The sequence below is a fragment of the Mytilus californianus genome, unplaced genomic scaffold, assembly GCF_021869535.1.
Source record: "Mytilus californianus isolate M0D057914Y unplaced genomic scaffold, xbMytCali1.0.p SCAF_10, whole genome shotgun sequence".
In the NCBI taxonomy this organism is placed as follows: Eukaryota; Metazoa; Mollusca; class Bivalvia; order Mytilida; family Mytilidae; genus Mytilus; species Mytilus californianus.
Window position 1 is genome coordinate 54,576,435 of NW_026262582.1, and position 27,507 is coordinate 54,603,941.

General features: G+C 32.4%; 1 protein-coding gene across 3 annotated transcripts in view; it reads left to right on the top strand.

The window, feature by feature from the left end:
* Positions 1-27,507, top strand: part of LOC127718868 (epidermal growth factor receptor-like) — a 213,534-nt gene that overhangs the window by 143,062 nt on the left and 42,965 nt on the right. For all 3 annotated transcript variants that reach the window (XM_052224917.1, XM_052224918.1, XM_052224919.1), the window contains exons 9-17: positions 2,680-2,844; positions 3,672-3,874; positions 7,316-7,524; positions 11,787-11,941; positions 15,196-15,385; positions 18,335-18,589; positions 19,411-19,544; positions 21,865-22,027; positions 26,436-26,549. In XM_052224917.1, the coding sequence (XP_052080877.1) occupies positions 2,680-2,844; positions 3,672-3,874; positions 7,316-7,524; positions 11,787-11,941; positions 15,196-15,385; positions 18,335-18,589; positions 19,411-19,544; positions 21,865-22,027; positions 26,436-26,549 (1,588 nt within the window). The remainder of the gene's footprint in view (positions 1-2,679; positions 2,845-3,671; positions 3,875-7,315; positions 7,525-11,786; positions 11,942-15,195; positions 15,386-18,334; positions 18,590-19,410; positions 19,545-21,864; positions 22,028-26,435; positions 26,550-27,507) is intronic.

Genomic DNA, 27,507 nt, shown 5'->3' on the forward strand with positions numbered 1-27,507 from the left:
TCATGTTCACGGATTTGACTCAAATTGTCATATTTAAAGTTAAATTAAAGGTCATGAATACGGATTCAGAATTGTACTGCTATTGAATTATTGTTTTCCCATACCCTAATTTGCTTACAGCTTGTCCATATGCAGTGTTACTGGTAGTTTTAAGTATATATGCATACATTGATGCAATAATTTATGATCACCAGAAACTCCTTTTCATATGATTTTGAACAAATATAACAAAATTCCAAATTTCCAAAATATAAATACTGTTATCTGACAGACTTATAACTGTGAACCTGTGAAGTATGTTATTTTATACGTTTATAAATACCTTTTGATTTTCAAATTAAATCTCCATAAACATACCTTCTAATTTGGAATGTTTCAAAATTAATATTAACCCTTTCATCCCCAACGATGCCTTGAGGCATCGCCTGGCACGCGCCCAACAATGCCTCAAGGCATCGCCTGTCGCGTGCCCAACGATGCCTTCAGGCATCGTAGAATTAATTCGACAATAAATGGACTGCACGAACCTAAAATGTTACGTAAATGCATGTTGGGTCGAATAAACGATGTGCATGTTCAATCTTTCGTAATATCTACTTGATTAGGGCATAGATGCCGTTTGAAACGTAAAATAACCTGTTTGAAATACCGAAGCAGGTGCAAAAAAAATATCCTGTCTCGAAGTTTAATCAGAGTCAAAATTAAAAACAAATGTGAGTGTTTTCAATCTACCATGTGTTTCCCTGGTGCACTCAAGTCACAACGAGGATTCTTGGAACTCATTTGCATATTGTTATGATTTTATATTTTCACAAATGGTAACTAATAATACGTATATGTGTAATTAAAACATACAAAACCGAGTATGTCTCGCATAGATCTTGATATTTTCTTCAATTTTTTTAATAAATAAATATTCAACAACTCTTTTCTTATCAACTAGCATTGAGCGTTGGAATGTGTATTCACATTTCATTTTATTTATAACTCTGACCTTATATCGTCCAATTAAAACTCGGGGTTCCCTTCTTTATACATGTGATATGTCATGTGATTAAAAAATGTCGTCTGTAAACCAAAGAACAAAATTGAAATGTCCGATTCTTCAGACGAGGAATTCTTAGGTTTTGAAGTCGACGAAATTCAACAGGCTGTTCAACGGTACGAACAAATATTACTAGATCAAGGAATTGGGGATGATTTTGAATTCAATACTTCAGGAAACGAGTCTGAGGGCTCAGAAACAGAACCGACCATTCCTATCTATAATGTCAATGACCAAGTAGTCCCAGATATAGACAATGTTGCAAACACCTGGCATCACAATTTTGATATTCATGAAAGGGGTTTACCTCATTTATTCACACCTAGAGGTCCAGATGGAAGGGCAACAGGCCCAGCTACCATTTTAGCTGCTGATAAGGGTCCAATAGATTTCTTCAAACTTTTCTTGAATGACATAATTTTTGAACATATAATTAATGAAACTGAAAGTTATGCCATCCAACAAATTGCTGAAAACCCAGACAGTAATAAATCTGCCTGGTCAAAACCTAGTTTGCCAGAAATTAAAGCTTTTATTGGTCTTTGCTTTTTGATGGGAATTGATGTTAAACCAGAAACCAAACTATACTGGTCAACTGATCCCTTCATGGAATCTCCAATATTCGGTAAAACAATGCCCAGGAATAGATTTATGCAAGTCATGAGGTACCTTCATTTCAGTGACAACCATAATGCACAACAACCAGGTCATCCATCATATGATGTACTTTATAAAATAAGAAACATCTTGAATATGTTTAACACATCAATGAAAAGAGAATTTGTCCCTACACGCCAGGTCTCAATAGACGAATGCATGATCCCCTTCAAAGGAAGGGTCAAATTCAAACAATATATGCCAGCCAAACCAACTAAATGGGGTATTAAGATATGGGCATTAGCAGATTCAAATACAGGATACATCTGCTATACAGATGTTTATACAGGAAAAACTGATAGACCGCAAGGCCAATTGGGTGAACATGTTGTAAAAAAATGTATAGAGGGGGCTGATATTGTTGGGCAGGGATATCATGTATATGTTGACAATTTCTTTTCTTCACCAAAACTATTCCAAGACCTGTTTGATAACTATCAAACTGCAGCATGTGGAACAGTCCGCAAAAACAGAAGCGGTTTACCAGCTGATTTCATGTTAAAACACCCTGTTGGTATTGATAATAGGGGGGACATGAAGTTTTTTCAAAGGAAGTCGATCTCTGGAGTCTTATGGAAAGACAAAAAAATTGTAACTGCAATTTCAACAATCCATGATCATTCCAGGTTTGAAGTACAGCGTTTGGTTCAAATAGATGGGCAATTTGATAAAGCAGATATACCATGTCCAAAAATCATAGTCGACTACACTAAATACATGGGAGGTGTTGACAAAGCAGACCAGTATATTCAGTACTACTGCTTTAACCAAAAAACCCAGAAGTGGTATAAACGGGTGTTCTTTAAATTTCTGGAAATTTTGAAATACAATGCATACAGGCTTTTCTTATTGAGTCCAAATCATCAAACCGTTGGAAACTCACCTGCTATGACATATCTCCAATTCTCACGTCAGATTGAACATTAAGATCAAGATTGTCAAAATGCTTTATTTTTTTTGCATACTTTGTGTTACAGAGATATCCAATATAAGATACCAGGGGTTACAGTTGCTGATTTACAAATTCTTAAGAGCATCAAGGAAGTAACAGGATATATAATGATACAGTCAAACGACACAAACTTCAGAAACTTATCTTTTCTTTCAAACTTGGAGGTTATCCATGGAAGAGAGGTTGATGCGTAAGTTTTTCTAGTTTTTTTGATACATCACAAATAAATACTTATTGTCAATTGTCAGTATGATATATTTTATTCAAGATTTATAATAGATTTTTTACACCCAAACATACAGGTATGAATCCATTTCTTGAAATTGTCAATTAAATTTGAATTTTATATTGAGCTATTTTATGTTAGGTATGGAAACCAGTATGGCTGAAGAGAAACTGCATACGTCCAGATGACTTCCTTTACTTCATTACCTGTGTTAAACTTGACAAATTTACTTTAAACACTTTTTTCTTTAAAAAACTTTCATTGAATTATGATAGGATTGACCAGTTTCAATGAAATAAGTAAATTTTTAATGACTATATTACTTTTGAAAACAGCCAAAATAGTTCATGACTGGTCTTATTTTGTTACTTTGGAGATGTAGGTGTATATAGAAGATTTTAACCTGATACTGAACCACAACAAAGGTTCTAAGCCAATCCAGAGATATGGAAGAACACTTATTATGAAAATTCCTCTAACTATTTATCTTGTAGCATTGAAATTATTTCATTCTATCAAAATATTTGTTTAACAAATTGCAATTAAATTTGCAAATAGACATTCTTTGCATGTAAGTTTACCGTAGGTTATATGTAGTCAAAATGTCTTTACAAAAATTCTATCAGATACAAATATTCCAAATCATTTGACAATTTAACATAAAAAGACTTTCACTTTCATACATATGTGACAAAAAGGGATGTTATACAGACATTAAGGGCTGAATAATGCTGAAATAACAATCATGATCAGTTAGACTCTTTGGTGAAATAATATTATTTTATTTTCAGAACACAAAGTTCCCTGAATGTCATGTTTACGCCACTCAAGACGCTAGACTTAACATCATTAAAGCAGATAAAAAACGGCCATGTTACTGTAGCATTTAATCATCATTTATGTTACATTTCTGATATCAATTTTACACCTATGTTTGTTCACAAAGATTTACAGATGGTCAGAAAAATGAACAATAAGAAGTCAGAATTGTGTAGTAAGTTTAATTGTAAATTTCAAGACATTTGTGTAATAGGGCTGTTCAAGATTTTTTATGACTTACATGTTTTCCATTTTATTTCTATAGGGCTCTGAAAAATGATTAATAATAATAATTATAAAATTCTTTATTTAATAATAATTATAAAATTCTTTATATAACGAAGGTAACTCATATAACAATAACATGTTAATCTTCCCTTAAAAAAAACTACTAATACAAATTGAAAAAATACAACCAAATTAAATACATAATACAGTTAACTATATAAAATAGCTTAAATATTGAGTAAGCACATATGCATTCAATAGAAGGAAGAAAAAAATACATTAGATTCAGGTATCTGCATTCTGTAAAGTTAAAAAATAGGTATAACTTTTGATCTTAAGTGTATCTAAATTATTTGTTTTCTTTATATTATTTGGCAAATTATTCTAGGTAAGGCCAGAATATTTAAATGTTTTTTAAAAAAAAATCAGAATTAGGTCTTGGTACATGAAGCACTCATGATATTATCATCCTGAGCGAATAGCTATAAGATCAGTACATGCAGTAAATTTATTAGTTGCTAGACCATTCATACATTCAAACATTAAAACAGCTTGAAAATATTGTATCCTCGAAAACATAGTCATCCATTCAAAGTTCTTTAAACATTAAAGTTGATGGAAAATCTAAAAGAAAAAGATAAAATTAATCTTGCAGCACGTTTTTGGAGCTTATGAATCCTTTCCAGATAAAAGTTTGTGGTAAGACGGTCTAAGACCCCATACGGTACAACAGTAGTCAGTTATATAGTCGACTCTCGTTATCTCAAAGTCAGCCAGACCAGAGAAATAGTTTGATTTACATGTAGTTTGACTCAAACGAAAACTGGAAGTTTGACAGAACAAGGGACATAACTCTTGCTTAGCTTGGTAAGGCTAAAATAAATCCAGAGGAATTTGGGTATGGGATCGATATTCTGGTCTGAGATCAAAGTATCTGTTTTTAATGGTCTTTATTCTTAAAATACAATTATATGGTTTTTGTCTCTTATTTATTTCTGTGTACAGTTACAATTTTTCCTGCAGTTTTAAGCCTTGATAGTAATTTCCAATCGATCTTAGCATATACAAGAGGTTTTAGGAAATTTTGATTTCTTAATTTTGCATTTTTTTTATTTCAATCTTTTTCTGCAATAGAAAAAACAAAAAGATGAAAGATGCTTTTTGAGTAGTTATGAGTTAATCACTAACCCAGAGGTCATGTTTTGACATCTGTGTATTAATATTTCGAGAAATGCTATTGTTAATCTTGGGACCGTAAATTTGATTCGAGTCAACCGAAATTTCGACTCATCAGGAGTCGAATTACATTTATTTATATGGGACAAAATTCAGGACCATGGGAAAACACTGACTCATCTGAAATTTGGAGTTCGAGACAACAAGAGTTAACTGTATATAGCTTTTGTAAAAAAGAACAAGACCCTTTAATGGTAAATAATGTTTCAACCTTTTTAACAGGTATATTCTGCTTGAAATAATTTCACATATTTTATCAATTTGATTTGACCATGAATGATTTTTATCAATATGGATCCCAAGAAGTTTTTCAACTTCAACATTATCTAAAGAGATATTATCTTGTGATAAAATAAACATCCATTGCAGGTTTCTAGTTTTCTGTCTGATCCAACAAGCATACATTTTGATTTCTTGTTATGATTAATTGAAAATAAGATTTTAAAAGACACATATGAATGAAATAAGATACAAGGCAAGAGCTGTTAGAGTTGCTAATTTATAGTTTTTGATAATATTTTCAGAATTAATTTGGTACTAGCTTTTGATAAGAAGTTTTATTTCTTTCAGCAAAGTTTGACAATCAATTTTTCAAATGTTTATCCAAGGTAAAACCAATGTTTTGCATTTTTGCCTATTATCATGAAAACTAGCAAATAGAGAGAAACTTAAAATAACAAACATGATCAGCAAGACAAGAATTTCAAATTAATTAACAATCCTTAATTGTCAAACGACTCTTTCCAGAAGTTATTGCTTTTAAATGACACTATATCAATTTTTGGGTTTTTAAATAATGCGAGATTATAAGAGATAGATAGATACTTTAAAAAGCAGAAATGATCTGACAGCAGGACAAGACCTACAAATAGGTCATCATGGCCTAAATTGTCAGTCACTCCTTATAGGGGTTATTTTACCCTTTTTATATGCCTGTTTACGGGACGTATTATGGTTATACCGTTGTCTGTCCGTCCGTCCGTCGTCAACATGTCAGACAATAACTCAAAAACACTTTAACCAATTTGCATGAAACTTTGGTCAATTGTTTATATCTTTTGACGTGAGCTCCCTTTCGTTTTTTATAAATTTTAGATTTTACGTTTCCGAGTTATGGGGCTTTATTCAATAAAAACAGGGATTTTCCAGTTTTCGGACAATAACTCAAAAATGATTTCAGCAGTTTTTATGAAACTTTGGGGAATTGTTTATATTTATTGATGTAAGCTCCCTTTTGATTTTTATAAATTTTAGATTTTACATTTCCAAGTTATGGGATTTTATTCATAAAAAAGGGGGGATTTTCCAGTTTTCTGACAATATCTTTAAAGTGCTTCAAGCAGTTTTTATGAAACTTTGGTGACTGGTTTATATCTATTAAGATAACCTCCCTTTAGTTTTTCATAAATTTCTGATATGACATTGAGAAGTTATTGCACTTTATTCTTTGAAAACGTGATGGGCGTATCATGCGCTCATAGCGCAGCTGTTTATTTGAATTTTGGGCAAAAACTATGGAAGATAGAGAAAAACCATAAACTCTCAAAATGACCAGCAAGACGAGACTAACAATTATGTCAATAAAGATACAATTTCAGTCCACTTCCTATTGGAGTTGCTGCCCTTGAATGATGATCTTTACCCATTTTTGTGTTATTTGGCAAAAACTATAGTAGATAGGAGAGAGAAAACAGAAAAAATGATCAGCAATACAAGTTCAACATAAAAGAGATTTTTGTGATTTATGTTTTAGTCTACAATGTTGAAGTGTGGTCATTGTTAAAGATGCACACATAACTAGGTGAGCAACACATGCTCTTTAGAGCCTCATGTGAAGATGATGTCTATGAAGCATACAAAAAAAAAGCCAAAAAGGTTTCTCTTTTGTTTTCTTTTAAAAGTGGAATTATTCAAATGACGTCATATTGTTTATATGCCAAAGTCAGTCACAACAACAGAATTTCAAATCATGCAGTTTAAGATCTATCTAAACAAATGAAATTTTGTTTGGTGTTACATTGGAATTAGGATTAAGGGAGGCTTTATATTTGATTTTTGATTTACTATGGCAAGTTCCTGTTTAGTAATCTGTTTGACACTTCCAAGGGTATAGTCAGTGTGCAATAGTAAAGGACAATTTCTCTTTTATTAGAAGATGAAGGTGAAGTTTGTGATCAAAGTTGTTCAGATGATGGATGTTGGTTCAAGGGACCAGATAAATGTTTACAGTGCAGAAAGTTCAAGATAGACAACAGTAGTAATATCTGTATCAATGATTGTTCACAACTGCCATGGTTGTATGAAGTAGGAAATTTGTGTAAATTTTGTGATGTGGAGTGTGAGTCTACATGCTCAGGTCTTGTAAGTAATTCCTTTGTTTATTTTGTAATTGTAGATTTTCTAATTTTTATACGACCGCAAAAAAATTTTGTGGTCGTATATTGGTATGACGTTGGCGTCGTCGTCGTCGTCGTCGTCGTCCGGCGTCGTCGTCCGAATACATATTAGTTTTCGCACTCTAACTTTAGTTTAAGTGAATGGATCTTTTTGAAATTTGACCATAAGGTTAAATACCACAAAAGGAAGGTTGGGATTGATTTTGGGGGTTATGGTACCAACAGTTAAGGAATTAGGGGCCAAAAAGGGGCCAAAAATGAGCATTTTCTAGTTTCCAGACAATAACTGTGGAACGGTGTATGGATCTCTCTGAAATTATACTACAAGTTTCCATACCACAAAGGGATGGTTAGGATTTGCTTTGGGGGGTTATGGCTCAAACCGTTTAGGAATTAGGGGCAAAAAAGGGGGAAAAACAAGGTTGTCCTGGTTAATGGACAAATACTTTAGTACAAAACATAATTTAAAGCAGTGTAAGGGAGATAAATCAAATACATCAATGAAATTATCTCCCTTACACTGCTTTTAAATTATGTATAAAGTAATGGTTAATGAACAATAAAGATAATCTAAAACAGTGTAAGGGAGGTAATCCAAATACAACGTTTTGGTTACTTCCCTTACACTGCTTTTAAATTATGTTTAAAGAAATGCATATTTTTAAAGAAATGCATATTTATAAAGGAAGACCAGTAAAAATATCTGCAAATGTTTTCATCTTTTTTTTTTACAAAAAAATCCATATGAAAGATTTGACACTATATTTTTATTAATTCTATTATAACATAGATTAAGTTAGCACTATGGTAAATTTAAATGGGTAATTATGGTTGCCATCTCCATTGGAAATTTGAATTGAGATTATGACCATATCTTGAGGGAAAGAATTTTTTTGGGGGAAAAAAGGGGGGGGGGGGATAAAAAGAAATTGTGGGGGGCCAATTTTTTCTCATTTCAGATTTCAGAAATTAAAAAGAATTATTCTTCAAATATTTTTTTTTTTTTTTTCAAATTTCAAATATTGAAAAATTTCAAGAAGTAATCTTTAATTGCACAGTATGGCGCATTAGATTTGTAAAATCTTTGATCACATTTATTTATTTGTTATGCCGAATCTAACAGTGTATTTAGATTTTTAATTTTGGGTCCAGTTTTCAAATTGGTCTACATTAATGTCCAAAGGGTCCAAAATTAAACTTTGTTTGATTTTAGCAAAAATTGAATATATGAGGTTCTTTGATATGCTGAATCTAAACATGTATTTAGATTTTTGATTTTTGGCCCAGTTTTCAAGTTGGTCCAAATTGGGGTCCAAAATTAAACTTTGTTTGATTTCAACAAAAATTGAATATATGGGGTTCTTTGATATGCTGAATCTAACCATGTATTTAGATTTTTTATTTGTGGACCCCGTTATCTAATTGGTTCATATTGAGGTCAAAAGGGTCCAAAATTAAACTTTGTTTGATTTCATCTAAAATTGAATTATTGGGGTTCTTTGATATTCCAAATCTAACTGTGTATTTAGGTTTTTAATTTTGGGTCCTGTTTTTTAAATTGGTCTACATTGAGGTCCAAAGGGTCCAAAATTAAACTTAGTTTGATTTTAACAAAAATTGAATTCTTGGGGTTCTTTGATTTGCTGAATCTAAACATGTGTTTAGATTTTTGATTATGGGCCCAGTTTTCAAGTTGGTCCAAGATAGGGTCCAGTATTTAAACTTTGTTTGATTTCAACAAAAATTGAATATATGGGGTTCTTTGATATGCTGAATCTAAACATGTATTTAGATTTTTGATTATGGGCCCAGTTTTCAAGTTGGTCCAAATTGGGGTCCAAAATTAAACTTTGTTTGATTTCAACAAAAATTGAATATATGAGGTTCTTTGATATGCTGAATCTAACCATGTATTTAGATTTTTTATTTGTAGGCCCCGCTATCAAATTGGTTCATATTTAGGTCAAAAGGGTCCAAAATTAAACTTTGTTTGATTTCATCGAAAATTGAATTATTGGGGTTCTTTGATATGCCAAATCTAACCGTGTTTTTAGATTTTTAATTTGGGTCCCGTTTTTTAAATTGGTCTTCATTGAGGTCCAAAGGGTCCAAAATTAAACTTTTTTTGATTTCAACAAAAATTGAATATATGGGGTTCTTTGATATGCTGAATCTAACCATGAATTTAGAATTTTTATTTGTGGGCACCGCTATCAAATTGGTTCATATTGAGGTCAAAAGGGTCCAAAATTAAACTTTGTTTGATTTCATCAAAAATTGAATTATTGGGGTTCTTTGATATTCCCAATCTAACCGTGTATTTAGATTTTTAATTTTAAGTCCCGTTTTTTAAATTGGTCTACATTAAGGTCCAAAGGGTCCAAAATTAAACTTAGTTTGATTTTAGCAAAAATTGAATTCTTGGGGTTCTTTGATATGCTGAATCTAAACATGTGTTTAGATTTTTGATTATGGGCCCAGTTTTCAAGTTTGTCCAAGTTGGGGTCCAAAATTAAACTTTGTTTGATTTTAACAAAAATTGAATATATGGGGTTCTTTGATATGCTGAATCTAACCATGTATTTTGATTTTGGACATTGGACCATAATAGGTAAATTAAAAAAATTCAAGTTCTTAGACCACATTCTTTCTGTGTCAGAAACCTATGCTGTGTCAAATATTTAATAACAATCCAAATTCAGAGCTGTATCAAGCTTGAATGTTGTGTCCATACTTGCCCCAACTGTTCAGGGTTCGACCTCTGCGGTCGTATCAAGCTGCGCCCCAGCGAAGCATTTTATTAAGGTTTAGTCTATCGAGCAAACAAGAAGCCAAAAAGGTGTTTAACACTTAAATTTTTGTATGACATCATATTATTATACGAAAGTCATCATTTACCACAGAATTTAATTCATGCAATGAAATCAAGTATTTATGGACAGTAGGTAACAAAAGCCACTGTAACAGTTTTTTAATATGACCGCAAAATTTTTGCATTCATATTATGCTATTGCAATGTTTGCGTCGTTGTTCGAAGACATTTTGGTTCACAGATTATAACTTGAGTATAAGTGTATGGATCTCTATGAAATTTTAGCACAAGGTTCCATACCACAATAGGAAGGTTGAGATTGATTTTTGGGGTTATTGTCATAGCAGTTTCATAATTAAGGGCCAAAAAGGGGCCAAAAACAAGCATTTTTCTTGTCGTCCGAAGACATTTTGGTTCACAGACTATAACTTGAGTATAAGTGTATGGATCTATATGAAATTTTAGCACTAGGTTCCATACCACAATTGGAAGTTTGGGATTGAATTTGGGGGTTATTGTCCAAGCTGTTTAATAATTAAGGGCCAAAAAGTGGCCTGTCTTCAAATTGATCCACATTAGATCCAAAGGGTCCAAAATTAAACTATGTTTGATTTAAAAATAAATTAAATTCTTGGGGTTCTTTGACATGCTGAATCTAACAGTGTATTCAGATTTTTGATTTTGGGACCGGTTTTCAAATTGGTCTACATTAAAGTCCAAAGGGTCCAAAATTAAACTTTGTTTGATTTTAACAATAATTGAATTCAAGGGTTTTTTTTATATGCTGAATCTAAAGATGTGTTAAGATTTTTTATTTTTCAAGATGGTCCAAACTGGGGTACAAAATTCAAAGCTGTATTGCACGATAATTATAAATTATAAGTAGAGTCATAGTTAAAAATAGATATAACATCAAATCATGTATAAATATTATGGTACAGTGATCACTGATGCCTTAAAATTTTTCAAGATACCCAGGTTTGTCTGTAAGAGTAAATTTTGAGGTGAAAATGCAGCCATTTTAGCCAAAGGGTCAACACGAACCTTGAATCCGCTACATTCTATATGTGCCTGTCCCGAGTCATGTCACATTACTGAAAAATTGGAAAGGGATTTGAATAAATAAAAGGCAACATATTAGAATGTTGTGACATCAGGGGACACAGATTTGAGTGTCATGACGTCATGGGACACAGATGTGAGGATAGGACACTGATTTGGGGCTTGACTTGGATGTAACATATTCACTTGCAATTATGGCATAATTAGCCTATTATTTTATATCCAAATGAAATCCCACTTACCTTAATTAATTTTGAAATAAAAAGTGTTTTATAAAGAATATTTGCAGTATTTCTCAGTGTAATTTATCAATACAAACATTATTTCACTAATTGTATCTTTTGTTTTTTCAGGGACCAGAGAATTGTCATAAGTGTAAACATAATGCTGTGACTAGACAATATAAAGATGGCAAAATGATAAAAAAATGTATAAAGGAATGTCCGGAAATGTTTTATCCTGACCAAGATAAGATATGTCAGGAATGTCACAATTACTGTGATGATGGGTAAGTTGGGTATTCAAAGACTTTCATAAATGTTTTGTGATTGTAGTTCCAACTAAATGCCTATTAAGATTTCAGAGGTATCGTAAAAAGCTTTCATGTTATTTCAAAGATACCAGTATTTAGGAATGTAAAGTACCATGCTTATTAGTCTCCTACCAACGAAGTCGAAGGGGACTTTAGGTTTGCACTCTGTCCGTCTGTCTGTCCATCCGTCAGTCGGGCAAATCAGTTTTCCAGACCTTTTTTTCTTCATGCTTGAAGATATTGATTTGATATTTGGTGTATTGTTTTATCATGACAAGTTACAGGTCAAGTTCGATTTTCACGATTTTAGCTTTTCTCCTTGTTCAGTTAAAGCCCTTTCCCTAGAATTAAATTTTTGATGAAATACTTATTGCTTACTAGATTTCAGTTCAAAGGGAATTAACTCTTTTTTATACAACCGCAAAAAAATTTTGCGGTCATATATTGGTATGACGTTGGCCTCGTCGATTCGTCCATAGACACATTGGTTTTCGCACTCTAACTTTAGTTTAAGTGAATGGATCTCTATGATATTTTACCATAAGGTGCAATACCACAAAAGGAAGGTTGGGATAGATTTTGGGGGTTATGGTACCAACAGTTAAGGAATTAGGGGCCAAAAATAAGCATTTTTGTAACTTCCAGACATAACCTGTATGTTAGTGAATGCTCTCTGACATTGTACCACAAGGTTCCATATCACAAAGGGAATGCTGGGATTGATTTTTGGGGGTAATTGCCTCAAAATTTTAGGAATTAGGGGCCAAAAAAGGGGCAAAAAACAAGCATTTTTCTAGTTTCATGACAATAACTTGTGTGTAAGTGTATGGATCTTTATGAAATTGTACTACAAGGTTCCATATCACAAAGGGAAAGCTGGGTTTGAGTTTGGGGGTAATTGCCTTAAACATTTAGGAATTTGGGGCCAAAAAGGGGCCTAAAAACAAGCATTTTACTAGTTTCCAGACAATAACTTGTGTTCAAGTGTATGGATCTCTCTGAAATTGTACTGCAAGGTACCATACCACAAAGGGAAGGCTGGGATTGAGTTTGGGGGTGATGAATCATAAGGGGTTCAAAAAATTTGGGGGGGGGGGGGGGGGGTTTCCTTTTTTTTCTTTAAAATTTTCCATTTTAAATTGGTTATTTCTGATTTCTATATAAAAGCAAATAATAATGATATGGTTTGAATAGGTAAATTAAAAATTTTTAAGTTCTTAGACCACATTCATTCTGTGTCAGAAACCTATGCTGTGTCAAATATTTAATTACAATCCAAATTCAGTGCTGTATCAAGCTTGAATGTTGTGTCCATACTTGCCCCAACTGTTCAGGGGTCAGCCTCTGCGGTCATATCAAGCTGCGCCCAGCGGAGCATTTTATTTAACTTTCCCTAGAATTAAATTTTTGATGAAATACTTATTAATTACTAGGTTTCTGTTTAAAGGGAAATAACTCTTTTTTTTTTTAAAGATTTGTAAAAGAAATATAGCTCAACATGCAGACTTCTTATACGTTCAGGTATTTCACATCCAATTTTTTATGGAAATATTCTTTATAAAGCACAAAAATGTCAGTATTCACCTCTGAAACTAACAAAACCTTTAAATAGACTTATTAAGAAGGGATATAGTTACGATACTGTTGTCAGGTCATTAAAGATTGCATATTTTGGCGTTAATATTGATTCACTTATAGGGTCTTTGCATCGGCACTAAACACATTTATTTAAAAACCAGTTGTTGGCATGACACGGGTTATGTTCTTCTCATATATGTTATGATGGTATGATACTAAACCCCTAACGGGAAGGATTGTGCCTGATATTCATATGATGAAGACATAATCTTTCAATCAGTTTAATTGAAGTCTGGAGCTGGCATGTCAGTTAACTGCTAGTAGTCTGTTGTTATTTATGTATTATTGTCATTTTGTTTATTTTCTTTGGTTACATCTTCTGACATCAGACTGGGACTTCTCTTGAACTGAATTGTAATGTGCGTATTGTTATGCGTTTACTTTTCTACATTGGCTAGAGGTATAGGGGGAGGGTTGAGATCTCATAAACATGTTTAACCCCGCCGCATTTTTGCGCCTGTCCCAAGTCAGGAGCCTCTAGCCTTTGTTAGTCTTGTATTATTTTTAATTTTAGTTTCTTGTGTACAATTTGGAGTTTAGTATGGCGTTCATTATCACTGAACTAGTATATATATTTGTTTAGGGGCCAGCTGAAGGACGCCTCCGGGTGCGGGAATTTCTCGCTGCATTGAAGACCTGTTGGTGGCCTTCTGCTGTTGTCTGTTCTGTGGTCGGGTTGTTGTCTTTTTGACACATTCCCCATTTCCATTCTCAATTTTATTGTATTAAGATAAATGACATTTTGGATTTTTTTCCTTTTCTTTAGTAAATTGTTTGAAGAATTTAGTGGTAGGTTTGCTCCATTACAATGAATTTTTAACCGGTAGAGGACTATGTATTGCCATGCAATACTCACAGAATGCTTGTTTATTTTTAAGTTGTACTGGTCCCTCTCATACTGTAAAGTACAGTGATCATTTATTTTTAAGTTGTACTGGTCCTTCTCAGACTGTAAAATACAGTGATCATTGACTTTTAAGTTATACTGGTCCTTCTCAGACTGTAAAGTACAGTGATCATTGACTTTTAAGTTGTACTGGTCCCTCTCATACTGTAAAGTACAGTGATCATTGACTTTTAAGTTGTACTGGTCCCTCTCATACTGTAAAGTACAGTGATCATTGATTGTGTAGTTGTACTGGTCCTTCTCAGACTGTAAAGTACAGTGATCATTTATTGTGTAGTTGTACTGGTCCCTCTCAGACTTTAAAGTACAGTGATCATTTATTGTGTAGTTGTACTGGTCCCTCTCAGACTGTAAAGTACAGTGATCATTTATTGTGTAGTTGTACTGGTCCCTCTCAGACTTTAAAGTACGGTGATCATTTATTGTGTAGTTGTACTGGTCCCTCTCAGACTGTAAAGTACGGTGATCATTTATTGTGTAGTTGTACTGGTCCTTCTCATACTGTAAAGTACGGTGATCATTTATTTTTTAGTTGTACTGGTCCTTCTCAGACTGTAAAGTACGGTGATCATTTATTTTTTAGTTGTACTGGTCCTTCTCAGACTGTAAAGTACGGTGATCATTTATTTTTTAGTTGTACTAGTCCTTCTCAGACTGTAAAGTATGTTGATCATTGATTTTTTAGTTGTACTGGTCCTTCTCAGACTGTTATGGATGGTGGATGTAATAGTTGTAACATTGGTATTGAACAGACGAATCAACGTGGAGACACTATTATTACTTGTATGGATCCAAATGAAGAATCTTGTCCAGTAGGGTTCTACAGACATACAGTGTCTCAGGCACATACAGATAATCCATTAGCTGGGAAAACAGTGAGTTGTCATAGTTTTAAAATATGATCAAGTCAAATTAATGATTTTTTTTATTTAAAATAATTATGTTGTATGTTTCAAAAGAATCTATACTTATGATTGGCTGAAAGCAAGCGTGGGGCATTCCAATATCAAATTGTATTTTTCAATAATATTCAACATTGATGACTGCACATGCTTCCCAAGTCAATGTTACTACAGTGCATAGGGAAACAAAGGAAAATCTTGATATTACTGGTAATTGCATCGTTGCAGCATATAAATGTAAATATTAGAATTGAATGCTTCTTTTTGAAATTTTATAGAATTGTAAAATCGTTGATCTTAAGACACATTTTTGTCTGGTCTTTGACTTTCCGCCTGTGACAAAAGTAGCAGTATGCGAGACATAGGTATTAAAACCTGCGGCAGAGGCGACGATGGTGTAAACTATTTGTTTGAAAATTTGTATATCAGAAGGTAGAAGACCTGGATGTTCATACCTTGTGTGAAGATCCCTTATGTTACGAAGTTTCTGTCTGTCATATTTCCATTGTCCTCGACCTCATTTTCATGGTTCAGTGACTGCTTGAAAAAAAATTACTGTTTTATTTTGTTAAGTGAAATACTTGCTTATTATGAGTATAAACATAACTATATTTGGTATATGGGTTCACCTGACCTCGACCTTATTCAATGGATCAGTGATCAAGGTTAAAGTTATGTGGTCAAGTCTGTATCTCAGATACTATAAGCAATAGGTCAACTATATTTGGTGTATGGAATGACTGTAAGGTGTACCTGTCTGACTGACAGGTTTCATCTGACCTTGACTTCAATTTCATAATTCATTGGACAATATTTAGTTTTTGTGGTTTGGTGTATTTCTCAGATACTATAGAAGCAATAGGTCTACTATATTAGGTGTATGGAAAGATTGTAAGGTGTACATGTCTGTCTGTCAAGGTTCATATATCCTTGAACTCATTTTCATATAACATTAATAATGTTAAGTTTATGTGATATTTGTAGTACATGTAAATCCTTCATATTACACACTTTGTACATGAAATCAATGATAAGTAAAAAAGGCGAGAATATCAGCATGTGCACTCTTGTTTGTATGAAGCACTTCATACAAAATGTAATTTGGTCAAAGCTTTTACACCCCAATAGAATTACAAAAAGAAACATTCAATTTTTAAATGATAGGTATTATTTATAAAAAAGATATATGTTAGAATAAATACAATATTTTACAAATTATCAGCTGTGATGTTATAGTCTTTAATAAAGTAAAATGACAAGAATTTCCAATATAATGTATTTTTTAAATGTAAGGGAAATAGATCCTTGTTTTAGGATTAAGAACCTATCAGCAAGTTTAGCTGGCAAAACAGTGATTCAGCATTATATAAATATGTATATGAACAAAGGGTATATGTCAATGAGACAGCAATCAAAAAAATATATAAAAGATATCAAGTGGACCGCATACAGTCTTCAACAATAGGCAGGTGTCCATATAATATGCCAAGCTCTAAGTCATTCCAAGTCTACAAAAGTTCTGAATAATTTCAACAGAAACAATCAAAGGTCTGTCATAAACAACTTATTTTCCAGAAAACTTGAAGATGTGACAGATTAAAATTAAAGGTCCTGACTTGGGTTAGGCATACAAAAATATGGGGTTGAACTTGTGTTTTGGGGGCATAAAGTTTTACCCTTGTCCGTCTGTACGTCCGTCCGTACGTACGTCCCAAAGTTGGTTTCCGTTCTCTAACTTTAGTTTGCCTCAACCAAATGTTATGAAACTTATACACAATGCTTATTACCACTAAATACAGATCAAATTTGAATTTTGGTGGCGTCACTTTAACCGTTCTAGAGTTATACCCTTTTATAAATGGAAAAATTGCAAAATTTTTAGTTTCCGTTCCCAACTTAAGTTTGCCTCAACCAAATATTATGAAACTTATACACAATGCTTATTACCACAATATACAGATCAAGTTTGAATTTTGGTGCAGTCACTTTTACTGTCCTAGAGTTATGCCCTTTACAAATGGAAAAATTGTTAAATTTTTCTTTTTTTTTTCTTCTAAATATCAAGTCATTTTTAAAATTGGAGTTATCTTCCTTTGTCCATGATTATAGTTGAATCAACTACAATCAATGCTTTATACAATGCAATGTTTAATTTTGCCTCCCACTGATTTTTACCCTTCATTTCTAAAAATATTTTAAAGTCTTCTTTGAAAATTGGAGTTATCTTTCTTTGTGCATAATGGTAGTTGAATCAACTACAACCAATGCTTAATACAATGCAATATTCAATTTTACTTCCTACTGATAAATTAATTTGTTTCCGTTTTCTAACTTTAGTTTGCCTCAACCAAATGTTATGAAACATATACACAATGCTTTTTACTACATAATACAGATTAAGTACGAAATTTGGTGGCGACCCTTTTACCATTCTTGAGTTATGTCCCTTTATAAACGTAAAAATTGCTGAATTTTTTGTTTCCGTTCTTTAACTATAGTTTGTCTAAACCAAATGTTATAAAACTTATACACAACCGTTCTAGAGTTATGCGTGTTTACAAATAGAAAAATTGCTGAATTTTTAGTTTCTGTTCTCTACTTAAGTTAGCCTCAACCAAATGTTATGAGACTTATACACAATGCTTATTACCACAAAACTCAGATCAAGTTCAAATTTGGGTAGTGTCACTTTTACCGTTCTTCAGTTATGTCCCTTTATAACTATATGATGTGCAAGCGGGGGCATCATCTGTGTCCACATATGGACACTATCCACATTTATTTTTTAAATTTGGATCAGTGGATTAAAAACTGCTTAAAGCAATAAACTAACAAATTGATTTTTATAGACGACATAATATTCAAACATAATCAGTAAAGCAGGTGAGAGGTTTCAGCATGTGTTCTCTTGTTTTATTTTAGGTATGTAAAAGATGCCATGAATTGTGTACAGACTGTACTGGCTCTGGTTCAGCCCACTGCATTACATGTAAATATCTGAAGCAGTTCGACTACTGTGTAGACAAATGTTATCCTATCTTCTATCCAGACCCAAACAACATCTGTCAAGGATGCCACGAACAGTGTAGAGACAGCTGCTTTGGACCAACAGCTGCTGATTGTAATTCTTGTAAAAACTTCAAAGTGTACTGGGATGACACTGATAATCCAAACAGAGTAAGTACAATTAATAAGGTTACTATATGATTTTGATAATCAAACACATAAATCGAAGTGACATATGTAAGTGAGACATTTCTAATAATACAAGCATTAATTACATGCAACACATGTCACCTAGACATAACTGCTAATCAGAAACAATAAGTGCAGATGACACAAGGTCATATGGACACCTCTGATAACCACAAACAGTAAATACAGATGAAACAGATCACTTAGACAACTCTGATAATCACAAACAGTAAGTGCAGATGACATAGGTCACTTGATAATCACAAACAGTAAGTGCAGATGACACAGGTTATTTGGACAACTCTGATAATCACAAACAGTAAGTGCAGATGACACAGGTCATTTGGACAACTCTGATAATCACAAACAGTAAGTGCAGATGACACAGGTCATTTGGACAACTCTGATAATCACAAACAGTAAGTGCAGATGACACAGGTCATTTGGACAACTCTGATAATCACAAACAGTAAGTGCAGATGACACAGGTCATTTGGACAACTCTGATAATCACAAACAGTAAGTGCAGATGACACAGGTCATTTGGACAACTCTGATAATCACAAACAGTAAGTGCAGATGACACAGGTCATTTGGACAACTCTGATAATCACAAACAGTTGAAATATTATTTTGGTCAATCATCATATTCCTAAAAAAGTAAAATTAGCAACTCAGAATTCTTGGATCAGCCTTATTGACTACCACAGCTTTTAAGAGATTTTTCATATTACTCCATATTTAGTAAGGTTCTGCATCTGAGATATTGATATGTGAATTCAAAATAGATTGCTTTATTTCAGTTTAATTGTACAGAAAAATGTCCAGATGATAAAAGCCACCATGTGGAATCAGAAGATACTAATGATGAAGGATTGATAGTATGTGCTGGTGCTTCTCATCCAAGGGTTCAGGCTAGATTAAATGCAGACAGAGAGTATGTATCTTTTGCACAAATTATGTTTATACATGTACATCTTAATATAATATAGAGATAATGAGGTAAAATTACCTAAAACATACAGCTATGATAGGTTGGTTCTTGTCCGAATTTATATCACCTTACAATTTATAGTTTGGAGCAAGACTAAAATGTTTCTTTTACTTTCTGCTTGAATTTGTGTACCTTTTTGTTATTGAACTATATTTTGTCTTTCTGTACAAATTATTACATTGCTATATGAATTCTACTATAGTGTACACCCACTGATATTATACAGATATAAACAGGAAATAAGCATGCATGATTTACTTAAAGGGGCATTAGCTGTCAAATTCATGTTCACCAATTTGACTCAAATTCTTATATTTGATTTAAATCATACTAAAACCTTTATCCAAATTACAAAAAGTCTAAGATAAACAATAATGCATGGACTCGAAATTATATCAGCATTTCATATCTATTTTTGTCTAGACGTCATCTAATTAACCACCAAGATGACCTCCAAAGACTGCTGACGGTTATATAACCCAATAGAAATATAAATATGAATATAAATAGATAGCAACCACGTGCAATTGGATTATTCTAGGTCTGTTTGATTTCATATTGAAGGTTAAAAAGTATGTTTATCATCGTTTTTACCTGTATAAGAATGAACTTTTGTAGTTCGATTAAGTCAACCAAATGGTTCATCCTTGTTACACTTTCAATGTTGACATTCTTTTCCTTTTAATAACTGAATACATGTGTAACCCATCTCCACCTTTGGGGTTAAATTGAAGGTCACATGAATATGGATTCAATGAGATCAGTGATGTTTCTTAGCTTAATTTGACAAAATTGAACCAAACTGGCTGCTAAAAGCGAATTATTTTTTCACTATTTCACTTTCATCAATGATTGAAAAAAAAAAAAATCATATTTAATTTTTTTATTTCTCGTAGCTTAAGTATTAACATCATAAATATACAAATAGATCAAGTATTTGCTAATCGTAAAATATAAGCTTTTATTAAGCAAGCGTAAAAGATGATTACCGTAAATTGGGAAATTTTGGTGTCTGGATATTTTGGCGGGTTTCTCTCGAAAGTCATGTGTTTTATTTTGGTGTGTGTAATTTTGGTGCTTCGTCCAATTGATATGTTTAATTTTGGGACACCAGTAGTGAGCAAGCTCATTCATATTTGTCTTTATTTATCCGTTTATTGACAAACTATAATTGAATTTCTCAAACTAGAAACACGACAAAGTTAACTTAATGAAGGAATCGGATACGGATGCAATTGCAAATAATTCCGTATATCGTGGTTCAAAGCTTATAAAATCTTAAACATTAAAATCACTTTAAAATTGATTATTTATTTTTTACAAATATCATTTGAAATAAATTTTATTCATCTCTATTGCAGTACATGTTAATCTAATGACGATTAAAGATTTAAATTTTAATCCTTATGCCTCTGGCAGTACATATTAATTAATTGAAGATAAAGGATTACAAGGAGTTTTGATATTATAATTACCAATAACGGAGTCTAATCAGCTATAGCCTGGCAAATTTATGACATGTGTGAATGAAAATTCATGTTCTGTTTTCTTAACAATTTCAGAAAATTAATAATTAAGTAAAAATTATATAGTGTTGTTGTCAAATTATACCAGGTATTTATTTGCAGATTTGGCTATATGTATAGAATTGAAGGAAATATACGGAAGATATAATAACATAAAATATTTTCCCCAACAATTAGCATTACGATATTGTTGTACCAGTACGCGATTTCGGCGTTTCAATTTTTAGTGTTTGCTTTATTTTCATGTGTTTAATTTTGGCACTTTCATCGGAGGCACCAAATAAACCAAAATAAAACTACAACCAAAATAACCCAATTTACGGTAATATCTCAAAATAACCAGAAAAAAATATACAGTAGATTGTCTTCATTTTTTTCCATTCATAAATTTATTTTTTTTTAGTTTTTAATAAAAATTCATTCAAGTCATGGTGTGACTATGCATCATTGAAATAGCAACTGAAGTAGAATTTATATTTCTTTGTTTTTTGGTTCTATTGTTGTTTTCATTTCTTTCCATCAAGGATGGATGCATCAATTAAACTTTAATATCTTATTTGTCTAAGTAACTGGATAAAAACCAGCTTTGGATATTTGCTACTAAGGTCCAGAATTTTTTTCTCACAATTTCTATCATTACTTCACACTTGGGTTAGTGGTTTTTATTCTTTCTATAAAATTAATGAAAAAAGTGTTATCCCATGATTGATGTTTAACCATTGTTTTAATCATTTAAGTGCTGAGAAGAAGAAGATATTGGCTATAGCAGTACCTACAGTAGGTGGGATATTACTGGTTGCTGTCCTGTTGGTCCTTTTTGCCTATTACTGGAAACAGAGAGCCAAATCTCAGGAGAAGACAGCTATTTTGACTGCAAGAATGACAGGATATGAGGATGAGGTATATTTTACTCTAAGAGAGAAGAAATGGTGGAAAGGTCAATTTGGGTCTGAATACAATGAACCCGAAAAACTTTTAACAACATGGCAGCTATTAATTTCCTATAATTAATGTGAGAATGCAAGAAAATTTTTTTTAAATTGAATAAGTGTATCCATTCAATGCAAAAATATTGTTCTTAAAAAACACATAGATAGATATACTGTGGATTCATTTATTTTCGTGGGTACCAATTTTCGTGGTTTGAGGAAAACTTGCATATTCGTGGATATTTAATTTCGTGGTTTTGGCATTTACCCTGTTATTCATACACTACTGTTTACAACATAACACCAAAGACTACTAGAAAATATGAATATGTGTATTGACTGAAGCAAGGCTGAGGTCCATATAGTTTTATGGAAATTACTGAAATAGTTCAATTGGATAGATATTTAAAGGGATGTGCAACTACTAATAACACAATTATTCACCCAATAACAGCTCAATACCTGCAAGATGATTTATAAAAAATACAGAATAACCTTACATTCTCAGAATATAAAATTTATTTGTACAAGGCTGAGAAACAGGTAGAAATGTGAGGCTTACCAAGCATTTCTATCCTCTTTCATGACAAGCACAATTTAAATTTTTATCAAGACAATGTATAGTTATTCCCTTTACAGGACAAAATTGAATACTTTGGATGAAAACAGAGAATTTTAATTATGGAGCAGATGATGCAAAAAATTCTGCAAACCTGTGTTTTTGTGTAACCCTGAATAAAAGTTCTACTGAAACATATTGCCCACATCACACACAAGGCTTTATATGATCAGTGACTATATATCACAAATGTGTAAAGTCAATGCATTTTGACTATGCAAATAACACAGTTGCAGTACAAAAGATAAGACAACTTTATTGCAATCAGCATATAAATATCATAGCATCAATAGCATGAAAATAGCAAGTGACTGTATATGAGAGATAGCTGTTTTTATACGACCGCAAAAATTGAAAATTTTTTGGTCGTATATTGGTATGACGTTGTCGTCGTCGTCGTCGTCGTCGTCGTCCGGCGTCGTCCGGCGTCGTCCGAAGACACATTGGTTTTCGCACTCTAACTTTAGTTTAAGTGAATGGATCTCCATGAAATTTTACCATAAGGTTCTATACCACGAAAGGAAGGTGGGGATTGATTTTGAGGGTTATGTTTCCAACAGTTAAGGAATTAGGGGCCAAAAAGGGGCCAAATATAAGCATTTTTGTAACTTCCAGACAATAACTTGTGTGTAAGTGTATGGATCTCTCTGACATTGTACCACAAGGTTCCATATCACAAAGGGAAGGCTGTAATTGATTTTGGGGGTAATTGCCTCAAAATTTTAGGAATTAGGGGCCAAAAAAGGGGCAAAAAACAAGCATTTTTCTAGTTTCATGACAATAACTTGTGTGTAAGTGTTTGGATATTTCTGAAATTGTACTACAAGGTTCCATATCACAAAGGGAAAGCTGGAATTGAGTTTGGGGGTAATTGTCCGAAACGTTTAGGAATGGGGGGCCAAAAAGGGGCCAAAAATAAGCATTTTTCTAGTTTCCAGACAATAACTTGTGTTCAAGTGTATGGATCTCTCTGAAATTGTACTGCAAGGTACCATACCACAAAGGGAAGGCTGGGATTGAGTTTGGGGGTGATGAATCATAAGGGGGTTCAAAAAATTTTGGGGGGGGGATTTTTTTTTTCTTTTTTTTTCTTTTTTTCCTTTTTTTTTTCTTTTAAAATTTTCCATTTTAAGTTGGTTATTTCTGATTAATATTTAAAAGCAAATAATAATGATATGGTAGGAGATACACACCAAACAGGATGTGTAAATTATTATATAATAAGTATTGTGCAATAGCAAGAAATTTTCAATTGCACAGTATTGCACAATTGCAAGAAATCTTCAATTGCACAGTATTGCGCAATAGCAAGAAATCTTCAATTGCACAGTATTGCGCAATAGCAAGAAATATCCAATAGCACAATATTGCGCAATAGCAAGAAATTGTCAATTGTACAGTATTGCACAATAGCAAGAAATATTCAATTGCACAGTATTGTGCAAAAGAAGATACTTCGTATAAATTGCTTATTTCTTGATCAATTTCAATGGGGTTTTATTCTTGAATTCTTGGGGTTCTTTAATATGCTGAATCTAACCGTGTATTAAGTTTTTGGATTTTGGGCCCCGTTTTTAAATTGGTCCACATTGAGGTCCAAAGGGTCCAAAATTAAACTTTGTTTGATTTCATCAAAAATTGAATTATTGGGGTTCTTTGATATGCCGAATCTAACCGTGTATTTAGATTCTTAATTTTTGGTTCCGTTTTCAAATTGGTCTACATTAAGGTCAAAAGGGTCCAAAATTAAACTTAGTTTGATTTTAACAAAAATTGAATTTTTAGGGTACTTTGATATGCTGAATCTAAACATGTATTTAGATTTTTAATTATGGGCCCAGTTTTCAAGTTGGTCCAAATTGGGGTCCAAAATTAAACTTTGTTTGATTTCAACAAAAATTGAATATATGGGGTTCTTTGATATGCTGAATCTAACCATGTATTTAGATTTTTGATTTTTGGGCCCCGTTATCAACTTTGTCCACATTGAGGTCAAAAGGGTCCAAAATTAAACTTTGTTTGATTTCATCAAAAATTGAATTCTTGGGGTTCTTTGATATGCTGAATCTAACCATGTATTTAGATTTTTTATTTGTGGACCCGCTATCAAATTGGTTCATATTGAGGTCAAAAGGGTCCAAAATTAAACTTTGTTTGATTTCATCAAAAATTGAATTATTGGGGTTCTTTGATATGCCAAATCTAACCGTGTATTTAGATTTTTAATTTTGGGTCCCGTTTTTTAAATTGGTCTACACTAAGGTCCAAAGGGTCCAAAATTAAACTTAGTTTGATTTTAACAAAAATTGAATTTTTGGGTTCTTTGATATGCTGAATCTAAACATGTGTTTAGATTTTTGATTATGGGACCAGTTTTCAAGTTGGTCCAAGTTGGGGTCCAAAATTAAACTTTGTTTGATTTCAACAAAAATTGAATATATGGGGTTCTTTGATATGCTGAATCTAAACATGTATTTAGATTTTAGATTTTTGGCCCAGTTTTCAAGTTGGTCCAAATTGGGGTCCAAAATTAAACTTTGTTTGATTTCAACAAAAATTGAATATATGGGGTTCTTTGATATGCTGAATCTTACCATGTATTTAGATTTTTTATTTTGTGGGCCTGCTATCAAATTGGTTCATATTGAGGTCAAAAGGGTCCAAAATTAAACTTTGTTTGATTTCATCAAAAATTGAATTATTGGGGTTCTTTGATATGCCAAATCTAACCGTGTTTTTAGATTTTTAATTTTGGTTCCCGTTTTTTAAATTGGTCTACATTAAGGTCCAAAGGGTCCAAAATTAAACTTAGTTTGATTTTAACAAAAATTGAATTCTTGGGGTACTTTGATATGCTGAATCTAAACATGTGTTTAGATTTTTGATTATGGGACCAGTTTTCAAGTTTGTCCAAGTTGGGGTCCAAAATTAAACTTTGTTTGATTTCAACAAAAATTGAATATATGGGGTTCTTTGATATGCTGAATCTAACCATGTATTTTGATTTTGGACATTGGACCATAATAGGTAAATTAAAAAAATTGAAGTTCTTAGACCACATTCTTTCTGTGTCAGAAACCTATGCTATGTCAAATATTTAATCATAATCCAAATTCAGAGCTGTATCAAGCTTGAATGTTGTGTCCATACTTGCCCCAACTGTTCAGGGTTCGACCTCTGCGGTCGTATCAAGCTGCGCCCAGCGAAGCATTTTATTTATTTCTCAAATTCAAGCCACTGGACGTTAAGCAACCAACAATCAATCAATCAATCAAAAATTCAAGTGCACTTAAAAATGAATAGAAAGTCAAAGTGATGAGATAAGTTAACTGTAAGGAAGTATGCTAAAATTACAAAATTGAAAAAACTCAATAACTGTTCAGTAGTTTATGCATGGGATGTGCAAACTGTCCAATAAAAAAGCTTACCAAATCTAATGCATTTAAAAGAGGTACCTGGTACTTACTTTGCATTAATTGTTTATGTTTATGTACCAATTGTCGAATCCATGATTTTGATTTAATTAAATGAAATATAAATATTATCTGGTAATTATAATTTAAAAGTACAGTAATTTCTGCTATCAATAAATACTTCAAAGCATTGTTTATTATTATATTCAAAAGAGTGGATAAATATCATAATTGCAGTAGTAGAATCTATTTCCATAATGGTTTATCCAAAAAGTCTAAGTGAAATACTCTAGAGAGTAAAAAGCCAATGGAAAAGTAAAATGAAAGATTTATTTTTTAATTTTCAGCCTATCACACCCACAGATGCTAAACCAGATATGTCAAGTTTAAGGTTAATTAAGGAATCAGAGTTACGAAGAGGAGGTATTATTGGATCTGGTGCATTTGGTACAGTATATAAGGTAATCATGCCATTTTATATATCTTATTTAGGATATTTTGGAACTCAAAATGCTATGAAGTAGTCTAAAAATTGTGCAAATTATTTAAAAATTGTCAATTTAAGATTGAAGTATGATTAATGAATAAGAGGATATCCATGTGATATCTAAGACCACATAGGCAATAAGAGGATATCCATGTGATATCTAAGACCACATAGGCAATAAGAGGATATCCATGTGATATCTAAGACCACATAGGCAATAAGAGGATATCATGTGATATCTAAGACCACATAGGCAATAAGAGGATATCCATGTGATATCTAAGACCACATAGGCAATAATGAGATTGATGAACAATCATACCAGATGATATTTCAACATATTATTGTATTTTTGTTTGAAGATTTGGTGAAATGTATCTGGAGTTTGATATAAGAACAAAATATCAATTTTGTTATTGAGGAAAGGAGATTAGCAATAGTAAATTTCTGATCTTTGATGAAAAACTGACTACACACTCTTGCAAACTGCTGGAAACTTGGCTTTTAATGACAGGTCACAGCTACAACTGGGGTACAGTTTGACTTTGGGTTTAGAGTGGGGGGGTGCTTTGAAAATTTTGTAAATAACTTCTTATCCTGAGGATAATAATTATGTGATTTTTGAACTGTAGAAAAAATTAATTTATTGGCCTTTGTTTCACTTGGAAATCATTTCAAAAGCTGTATGTTTGAAAAGAAAATTTGTTTCCAGAAAAAATGTTCAATGCAAAAAAGGTAAAAATGGATATCAGTATGGCATATTTCTACTAAGTGGGTAATTCAGGGTCCCAGGAGCCTCTAGTCAAACATTTTCTAATTAATATTTTAATCTGGACTCCGGGTCATAAATCGTTACTCTTTATTTTGAGTACAGAATTCGTGCTCAAAACACCAATCCAGTATTTAGATTGGTTGATTTCTGAGTCTGAGTA